This window comes from Phaseolus vulgaris, chromosome 2, assembly GCF_000499845.2.
Source record: "Phaseolus vulgaris cultivar G19833 chromosome 2, P. vulgaris v2.0, whole genome shotgun sequence".
NCBI classification, from domain to species: domain Eukaryota; kingdom Viridiplantae; phylum Streptophyta; class Magnoliopsida; order Fabales; family Fabaceae; genus Phaseolus; species Phaseolus vulgaris.
The window spans coordinates 24,463,342-24,474,495 of record NC_023758.2 but is presented as its reverse complement, the minus strand read 5'-3'; the positions used below and the strand labels follow the sequence as shown (position 1 = coordinate 24,474,495).

At 30.3% G+C, this 11,154-nt stretch overlaps 1 protein-coding gene across 1 annotated transcript; it reads left to right on the top strand.

Annotated features, from left to right (window-relative positions):
- The first annotated feature begins 5,867 nt into the window (after positions 1 to 5,867).
- On the top strand, positions 5,868 to 6,683 carry LOC137809241 (uncharacterized). Its single transcript, XM_068610376.1, has one exon. It carries the CDS (start codon positions 5,868 to 5,870, stop codon positions 6,681 to 6,683), a length of 816 nt encoding a protein of 271 aa, XP_068466477.1.
- Positions 6,684 to 11,154: the final 4,471 nt, after the last annotated feature.

Genomic DNA, 11,154 nt, shown 5'->3' with positions numbered 1-11,154 from the left:
AACGTGTCAAATTGGGTGTGACCGTTCCAGAAGAAGACGCAAGTTTTATTAATGGAGTATTCATGCATCATCACACTAATTCATCTGCACCAGTAACTAACTTATCGTCTTCTTAATTTTAATTTTTACCTAATTGCTATCTGACGTATATGGGCACATACGTATTAGAGGGAATAATCCCAGTTCATCAAAAAGGTTCTTTGAATTAAATATACAAAAAAAAATTATCTTATATGGTTTCATTAGTTTTATAATGTAATATTAAACTCAAACTGGTTTACTGAACTCGATTTAGATTATTATTTGGTTTAACTAATTAGATTCCTTAATTTCTTCAACATTTGACTTTTAAACTATGTTTTACGATTTAGATTAATAATTTGCATTAATTATTTAGATTCTTGAATTTCTTAAACATCTTACATTTGACTTTTAAAATAATTTTTAACCTTATTATTAATAAAAATAACTTTACACCATACAAAATTTAGAAATGACATACTTGGAATACAACCCATTGTCAATTAAAAATAAAATTTAATGGATGTTATACTTATTAAGGAGAGAAAAAATAATAATAGGATACTTGTTAGAGAGAAAATAAAATAATTTATTTTCTGTATAACTATATATTAATAAATTATTTATTTTAGTGTAAATGTATATACATTTTTTTAGTTTACTCTTATCTTAACGTTTGTATTTTAATAAATATCAACATAGATTCCTAGTACTCGTAAATGTATAAATTTCATGGCTATTTGTTTACAACATGGCCATATAACATTAACTTCCCCTTTTCTGTAATTATTTTAATGAGAACTTTTAAAATGTGTGTTTTAATAAGAAAATTTAATAAGTTTTAAAAAAAATACGATTTGAAATATTTTATAACAAAATATGTTATTTGGATAAAACATTTCAAAAATACATTGAAAAATTAGGATTTTATGAGAATAATTTTAAAATTTGAGAATTTTAAATATCAAATAAAAAAGTAAAATTTTAAAATTTTCCGTATTCTTAAATTTGTTTATTTTTTTTTTCTATTATTTCCTTAACTTTATTTTTGTGTCAAGATGTTATTGACCTCATTAAGATTGGAATATTATTAGAAAAATTATTTTTGTTTATGTTAACTAGAGTGGTTGCTTAAGAGTTTTTCTTTTTAATATGTGAGCTTATTTTTTTATTTACATTTGTTCTAATTTATTGTTTTTTTAATGTTTTTTTTTTGTAACCAATAATGTTGTAAAAGTAATTTAAATAAATTTAAATAATTATAGTCAACATTTGCAAAAAAAAAATAATGTTAGCGAATCTAAATTAAATGTCAATTAAAAAATATTGACGGACATACCAAAAAGTAGCATCAACAAAGATTGATTAATAAAGATTAACAATATTATTTATATTTTTAAATTATTAATATTTATTTAATATTTGAAATCAAATTTATATTTTGTGATTAGTGAAATAATTTATTCAAAATAATAAAATTAAAATTTAATAATTTTTTTATCTCAACAAAATGATTAAAAAAAATTGGAAAGGGATTTAAATTTAATTTGTTTTGAATATCATAGATATGTTGATTGAAATACTTTCCTATTAAACAGTGATATATAATTTAAGAAACAGAAAATGCATTAATTAAAACAATTTAGCATTGATTATATGATATATTCCCTATCATAACAGGTCATCACCCAAATTATTTATTACTTAGTTCTACTGAAAATATGGATATCAGTTCGCTAATATAAAATTATTATTGTTATTTGTTTAAAGTATGTGTTAACATTTTTCAAGTAAAATTTAATAACGTTGGATCTAACTATTCATCAGAACTAGACCAAATTGTTATTAATTAGATTAATATAATTTAAATCATCTAAAAATTTGAAAATTTTAAATAAATTAAAGACACTAAAAAAATTATTATCTGCTTATAAATTCGATCTAAACCTCCCAGGTGAACATAGTTTCAACAACCCAAAATTTATCACACTACAAGTAGAAATATGGAATAACTATGGAATAGAAATCAATTTTAAAAATAAAAAATAATTAATTATTATATTAATTAAATTATAAATTATTTTAATAATTAAAGTTATTGATAAATAATTTATAAATTAATATTTAATTAGTTATCAAACTATCAAATTTAAAATGTAAATAATTAGTAGTTAAAATCTTGTTAGTTAATTAAATACCAATTTAAAAATTATTATTAATAATAAAAATTAATTTAAAAACTAATAATTTTTTTAATCTTTAAAATAATTTTTAAATATATATTATTTTTAAAATTGATTTTTATTTAATGTCCCTCCAAAATTATTAATATAGTTTAAGAGTAAAAAAACAGTTTATATACAATTTTTCTTCTATCAAAACAATTTTAAAAGATAAAATTATAATAAAACATCAACTTTCAAAATAAATAAAAATTCAAATACGATGATATTGAGTAGCTCACTTCAAGTCAAAATAATTTTAAAAAAATAAAATTATAATAAAACATCAACTTCCAAAATAAATAACCATTCAAATACGATTGACTTATCTCTCACTTCAAGTAAAAAAAAAAAAAGGCAGAAAAACTGAATGTTTTTGTTTCTTATTATTACGTGAAAAATCACGCACGGTGCCAAACAAACACGCTTTAAGGCGCAGAATGACAATGCAAAACGCGAATTAGATCTTCGTTTCGGTGTGTGAACACTGGGAAGTGGCAGTGGCTAGCGTGTTGTGTAGGATAAGTTATAAGAAGTTCATTGAGGTCAATGGGTAACTAGAATCACAAAATTAATGTTGAAAAAACTGTTCAGAAAAATACTTATTATAAAATTTCATTTTCGTATTTATCGGTATATTTTTTACTGTTAATTAAATAAAACATTAAGAACTACTTAATTTTAAAATAATCATTATAAAAAAAACAATTAAATTATAGTTATGAAGAATAACTTTTTCACGTGAAACCTTTTGCTTCCACCGTTCCCTTCTCTGCCATCTTTAAATTCCTTTATCAGTCACTTTAATCTTTTGTGTCACCACAATCCAACTTTCTTTCCTTTCTAAGGAAATACCTTTTCACACCATTATTCAAAAAATAAATCTACCCTATAACTATTTTTCCAAATAAAATTTTATATTATAATTAAATAATAATTTCTTTAAATATAAAATAAATGTAAATTACATTTATGAGTACTATGCCTGCTTTTTAAACTTTTTTGTCTTGCATGTTTTTTTTTCCCTTTTGTGTGTTGCAACCATAGGCACACAGGTGTTGCACATGTCAAATGACACCGATTTAGCATTGCTTGCCTCAACACTAAGGTTTTTTTCTTCCCGGACCTTCATAATTTTTAAAGATAAAAAAGTGATTTTTATATTATTTGTTCAGAAAATCTTTTATAACAAGCTTTATCAACACATGATTTCTATACCATGATTTTTAGAAGAATTCTCAAACATGATTTTTAGAAGAGACTTTTCGAAATAAATTTTTCTGAACACATAAAATACATTTTGCAATGAAATTTGTAGAACAAAATTTGTAGAACATATGCGATACATTTTGAAAAGGACTTTCTAAAACGAATTTTCTTGAACAAGTTTTTTAGAATAAAATTTTCAAACACAAACTCTTCAAAACGTAAATAATAATTTTTGTAACAAGTTTTTCAAACATATAAAATGAATTCTGAAAAAAGTTTTTGAAATAAAATTTCTAAAACAACTTTTTCAAAACGTAAATGATAACTTCTAGAACAAGTTTTTTTTTTTTTCTCTTTTTCTATCTCTCCAAAAGTGCAACACCATATGGATAATGAAGTTATAGGTGGCGAAAGAAGTGGCAGCGATGGAGGAAATGAAAGCAGAATGGTGAACAATGAAGAATATTTTAATTTTTTTTTCTTAATTTGGAGGTGTAGTTATTAATTATTAAAGTGCTGAGAGCAAATTTGGTTTGTAATTTGCACTGCCTAATGAAATAGTACCTTGGTAATCCCTTTTGGACATCTTTATTTTCTGTTTGTTTCTTATGATAAAGAGTACCTCAATCTTTTATGAAGAGGGCAAGAGAAACAATTCGGGCTAAAAAATGATTTTTTATATGGATTAAAATTAGGCAATTGTTTCTGCATTCAATTATTTTTTACTTGCACCCAATCAGCTCTCAAATTTCTAAAATTGTCTTGAAATTGAAAATTCAGAATTAAAAAATACATTAAAAAAATCCAAAATATATATAAGAAAATTATATAAGATGGTAAGAAAAATGAAGATGTGTTTATTCTTTTGCGTGTATTTACATCGCTCCGTGTATAGGAAAAATATATACAAGTGTATGGTGTTGAAGATGGGAAGCTTTAATGTGCCAAATCCAAGTGAAGCCTCAAGCTGGGTGATGTTTTAGGTTTAGGTTTTGGTTTGGGGTTTAGAATCTTTGTAAGATCAGTTTTGAATCTCAGACAAAGCTCATTTCAATCAGTTTTAGAGATTAAAGTGTTTTTCCATGCAAAGGGAAAAACAACCGACTAAAATGTCGAGATAATCGGTTGTTTGTAACTTAGCTGGCAAAGAAGGTTTTAAAACTGTTTTATAACTGACAAGAGCATTCAACGGTTAATTTGTGGTTTTAACCGATTAAATGTGTGTGCTTGTAACAGTTTTTTGAAAATATGTTTTTAACTGATTTGCTCCAACGTTAGCATTTCGAGTATTATAAATATGTGTTTGGTTCAAACGTTTAAAAGAATTGATGAAAGTGATTAAGATTGATGAAACAAAAATCTTTTGATACTCTGAGTTGAGACTGATTTGAGAGATTACCAAAACTGTCTGTGAAAAGGTTTCAACCAAGTTGTTTAGCAAGATTGCCTTGTGCTTTGTTGTCTTTGAAAGAACTGATCAATAGGGTGTTGGTGTTGTGCGTCTTACCAGGTGTTTTCTAATCTTGTTCAAGTTCTTGTAATTGTTCATGTAACTTTCTGTATAATTGTGTAAAATCCTGTAAAGTCAGTGGGATTCTGGCTTGAGGTGGTTGTTGTGTGCAAGAAGGGTGAGTAGGCTTTGTGGGATTCAAAGTCACCTTCTTGTGTGTGGTGTTTGTGTAATCTGTGATTGATTGCATAGTGAAAACTCAGTGGTTTGACTGAGGACTAGATGTAGCTCTGTGATTGAATGAACCAGTATAATCTTTGTGTGTAATTCTCTCTATCTCATCTCCTATTAAACTGTTTGTATTTTCCGTTGTCATAAACAACCAGTTAAATCGTAACTTTAATCGATTAAATTTCTAATTCCAGTTGTTGTTTGGCTATTGAATTGGTTTTCTGAACTGCTTTTGTGTGTTGTTTGTTAAAGCTTCATTCTTAGCAAAGTATTTGCGAAAAGAGTTTGAAAACAATTCCCCCCCCCCCCCCCCCTCTCCTCTTGTTGTAGCCATCAAACCTAACAATTGGCATCAAGAGCAGGTTCTTGAAAGTTATTCAAGTTTTTTATTTTTAGTTTTTGAAAATCTTTTGATGGTTGATAAAATGCCCTTTGGGGAAGGAGCCTCAATAAACAGACCACCTTTGTTTTGTGGAGTTAATTACCAATTCTGAAAAGTTAGAACGAAGATTTTTATACATTCAACTGACAAAGGCATTTGGGAATCAATTGAAAATGGTCCTTTTGTACCTCAAGTTAAGAAAGATGATGTTTTAGTTGATAAACCTTCATCTGAATGGACAGAGGCAGAATCTAAGAAAGCTAAATTTGATTGGATAGCTAAGAACATTATAACATCTGCTTTGAGTAGTGATGAATTTTTCAGGGTTTCGCAATGTAGCTCAGCCAAAGAAATGTGGGACATCTTAGAGGTCACACATGAAGGCACAAATGATGTAAAGAGAGCTAGGAAACATGCTCTAATCCAAGAGTATGCACTCTTCAGAATGCAGAAGGGGGAATCAATATGTGATGTGCAAAAGAGGTTCTCTCATATTGTGAATCACCTCATAAGTCTTGGCAAGAAGTTTGATGAAGAGGAACTCAACATCAAGGTGTTGAAGTGTCTTGACAGAACATGGCAACCAAAGGTGACTGCCATTTCAGAATCAAAGGATCTCTCCTCATTGACTATGGCATCTCTTTTTGGCAAACTAAGAGAGCATGAAATGGAGATTCAAAGGTTTGTTGTTCAAGAGAGTGAAGACAAGCATAACAAGAGCATAGCACTCAAAGCTAGCAAACAACAACATGTTTCCCGTGAAAGTGAAGAGGAAAACATAAGCTTGTTGTCAAGAAAATTCAGCAAGTTCTTGAGAAAGAAACAAGCTTCTCAAAGGTATGACTCAAAGAAACCTAGTGAATTCAATTCTAACAAGTATACCTGTTATGGTTGTGGTGAACAGGGACATATTAAGTCTGAATGTCCAAATATTGAAGTCAAAGAAAATGGAGACTTCAAAAGGGAGAAAAAGGGAAAAACAAAGAAAGCTTATATAGCATGGGATGACAATGATGCCTCATCCTCAAGCTCTTCAGATGATGAGGAAGCAAATCTGTGTCTTCTAGCATCAGTAACAAGTAGTGTAGGTTCTACTTCAACAAGTAAAGGTACCACCTATGATCAATTGCTTAATGTTTTTTATGAAACTCATGATGAAGTCAACTGATTAGCCCTTTCTCTCTACTGGTTGAAAGGATTAAATAACTGGTTAGAAAATAAAGTTAAGGATCTTGAGAAAGAGTTGTACAACACCAAAGAAGATTTAGAACATCTGGATTTAATCTACAAGAATTCTTCTTGTAGTTGTGAAAAAATGAATTGTGAAAATTGTGAACTTCTTGAAGAGAAGGTTTGTTATCTTTTGAAAACCTTGGACAAGCTTACAACTGGAAGGTCCAACTTTGAAGATATTTTAGCCTCACAGAAATGTGTGTTTGGAAAATCAGGTTTGGGATTTTATCCCCAAAGCAAAGAGAAAAGAATTGCAAAACCTTTTTCAAATTTTCCAGAAAAACAATCGGTTAAAAAATTGTTTCAACCAGTTGTTACATGTTTCTATTGCATGAAGAAAGGTCATTCTGTCAGGTATTGCAGGTTTTGTAAATCTCTTGTACCTAAAGGCATCTATAAGTGGATTTCAAGATATATTTTCAATACAAAAGATAAATCTAACACTGAAGGTCCCAAATTTTTCAAGGGATCAAATCTTAAGATTTGACAAAGTTCTATTTTGCAGATTTATGATTTCTTTTGAAAGGTTCAACAAGGACTGGATGTTTTGTACTTGTCAACATATCAGGATCTTGTGCTGATTTCCTTGAGCTTCTGTAATTAGAAAATCAGTAATCTATGGATTTAAACTCTTATTCTTTGTTAAGAGTTATAAATGTACGAAATTCAGTTCAATATGCTGCTTTGTGTCTCTACGAATGATTTCTATGTGCTCCATCTTCTCTGCTTATGTTTTATAGCTTGCAATTATATGAAAACCTAATAATTACATGCAACATGTGTTTCTGGTTTAAAATAATGTTTTTTTTTTCAGAACAAAAATTTAAACGATTGTTTCCTCGAAATAACCGATTATTTCTGTCAGGTAAGCTCTGGATGGATCTATTTTTTTATTTTTTTAATTCTGGGTTTTGTGATTTTGTTAAACCTAATGACATGTATGGTCAAACTTGTTTTAATTGATGTTTGAGTACAGTTTAACACTAGTACATTAGCTTTTAATAGATCAGATCTCTACCTATCTTGAAAATCAAATTTGTCTTAAATGCTTGGTCAAATATCACATGTGAATTTGTACTTTTTGATTTGACTATGTCAGCTTTATTGTTCAGATTTGATTCGTTTTTGTGTTGAATACATTCAACTTTGACCAGGGGTTCTCTACTATAAAACCCAATGCATTTAGCTGCAATTTTCACTCACAAATAACCGGTTAAACTAGAACTGTTATTTCTTTCTTCAACAATTTTCTTTGCAAAAACTATTTCTGATTCAAGCAATGGCTGGAACTCCTCCATCTGCAAAAATAATGAAGTCCAGGGGTGTCAAAAGTTCTGGAAAGCTTGAAGGTTGGTTTGCAGGGGATACCAATCTCATCAACAAATACCTACTAGAGACTAGTAGAAAAAATGTGAATACTCCAAAGGTTGTTTCCCTCTCTTGGATGAAACAACAGAAGTTAGATTCTGTAAGGAGTGTCCTCAAAGAACAAAAGTTGAAAAGATTTCTGGAAATCACAGGGAACATTTATCCTGATCTTGTAAAGGTATTCTACACTAACCTTACTTTTGATGGTGACTCACTTGTTTCTCATGTCAAAGGTGTAGATATGGTTATTACAAATGAGGTATGGTCTGCTATGACCGAGCTGAAGTCTTCTGGTCTAAGAATCAATAGGGGAAACCTTGGAATTGTGGAAGATTTCAACAAAATCCAGTTTTACAAGAGTTGTCTCAAGAATGCCCACTCCAAAGGCTTGTGGCCTTCATAGTTTCATGGATTATCACACCTAGGGGGAGCAACCACTCAACTCTTTCTGAAGAAGATCTCCTCATGATCTACTGCATCACGAATAAAGTGAATATCAATTGGATTCACACTATCAAAGAGCAAATGCAAAAAGCCATGAGGTTATGTGATTTTCATTATCCTTATGCTATTTTGATTTCTAAGTTCCTTCACTATTTTGAAGTGGATATAGAAGGAGAGCTAGCAGAATTTATCAAGCCCTCCAGCGAAGTCAATAGTGGATCCCTAAGAAAAATGGGGTTTACTAAGATTGGTGGAAGATGGGTAAGCAAAGATGGTGATTATGTTGGCCCAAGTGGAACCAATGAAGGAAATGAAGCTGAAGAGGCAACAATGCAAGATGATCATGCTGCTGGACCTCAAGAAGGAATGCATCATGATATCAACATGGAGGAAAGGATGCCAAGCATGTCATCCTTTGAAATGCAAATTTTGAATAGAATGGACACCTTTGCCGATAATCAAAGGAATCTCTATGAGATGTGCGAATCGAGGTTTACAAACATGGATACAAGGTTCTCTACTCTGGATAAACAGATTGAAGAAGTTCAAAGGCAGATTCTAGAATTACAATTTCAAAGGGAGGATAGCCCTTCCTTTTAGTTCAAAAGTTTTTCTTTTATGTTGTTTTTTAATCCTACCTTTTTGTTTATTTGATGAGACAAATAGGGGGAGAAGTAGTGGGATTTGTAAAGTTCTTAATATTGCTTTATTGCTTTTGAACATTGCTTTATTACTTGCCTTTATAAACTGTTGTATATGGTTTATTGTTTAGCTGTTATTTCTGGTTTTTAGCATAATATCAACCGGTTATCTCTGTATTATAACTGATTGTTCTTGTATGGTTCTGCTTGTTTTGAGAACTGATATAAAGTGTACATCTGTTTGGACAAGACTATTTTGTGTTTGTTCAGTGCTTGAAGGATTCAACAGATTCTAAACAAAGAACATTTCCAAAAGCTCTCAGGGATTTGTCTCCATCAAATAGAGGGAGATTGTTGAAGATGGGAAGCTTTGATGTGTCGAATCCAAGTGAAGCCTAAAGCTAGGGTGATGTTTTAGGTTTAGGTTTTGGTTTGGGGTTTATAATCTTTGTAAGATCAGTTTTGAATCTCAGACAAAGCTCATTTCAACCAGTTTTAAAGATTAAAGTGTTTTTCCATGCAAAGGGAAAAACAAACGATTAAAATGTCGAGATAATCGGTTGTTTGTAACTTAGCTGGCAAAGAAGGTTTTAAAACTGTTTTATAACTGACAAGAGCATTCAACCAGTTAATTCGTGGTTTTAACCGATTAAGTGTGTGTGTGCTTGTAACAGTTTTTTGAAAATATGTTTTTAACTGATTTGCTCCAACGTTAGCATTTCAAGTATTGTAAATATGTGTTTGGTTCAAACGTTTAAAATAATTGATGAAAGTGATTAAGATTGATGAAACAAAAACCTTTTGATACTCTGAGTTGAGACTGATTTGAGAGATTACCAAAACTGTTTGTGAAAAGGTTTCAACCAAGTTTTTTAGCAAGATTTCCTTATGCTTTGCTGGCTTTGAAAGAACGATCAATAGGGTGCTGGTGTTGTGCGTCTTACCAGGTGTTTTCTAACCCTGTTCAAGTTCTTGTATTGTTCATGTAACTTTCTGTATAACTGTGTAAAATCCTGTAAAGTTAGTGGGATTCTGGCTTGAGGTGGTTGTTGTGTGCAAGAAGGGTGAATAAGCTTTGTGGGATTCAAAGTCACCTTCTTGTGTGTGGTGTTTGTGTAATCTGTGATTGATTGCATAGTGAAAACTCAGTGGTTTGACTGAGGCTGGATGTAGCTATGTGATTGAGTGAACCAGTATAATCTCTGTGTGTAATTCTCTCTATCTCATCTCTTATTAAATTGTTTGTATATTCCGTTGTCATAAACAACCGGTTAAATCGAAACTTTAACCGATTAAATTTCTGATTCCAATTTCTGTTTGGCTATTGAATTGGTTTTCTGAACTGCTTTTGTGTGTTGTTTGTTAAAGCTTCATTCTAAGCAAAGTATTTGTGAAAATAGTTTGAAAACAATTCACCCCCCCCCCCCCCCCCCTCCCATCTTGTTGTAGCCATCAAACCTAATATATGGAGACTTTCTCTCTCCAAATTACAAGTTAATTAGGTAGGGATTCACTAATCATGGGATTCTATAATTATTAAATTAATTGCATATAATTGCATACAATATCGTACAATAATTGCATATAAATTTTATAATTATTATTTCTTTAATACTCCCCCTCAAGTTGCACTAGTGCAGAAAGACAAAAGGAATGCGGCTATTTTACATTTATAAGGACAGCTATATAGTCGCGCTTGATCAGCACGCATTCTTAAATCGGAAATTTACAAGTGCGGCTCTTTAGCTGCATTCGTAAATGCGATTTATAAATGCGGCTATAGTAAATAGCCGCATTCTTATTTAAAAGAAAATTTAAAACCCTAAACCCTGAGGCAACAATAGCGGTGGCAACAGGAACAACAGAGCAAATATGGCATAGCAATAACCCAAACAACAGGCAATGAAGCAGTGGTGACCTTCGTCGCAACCAAACTATCTCCAAACAAGTATT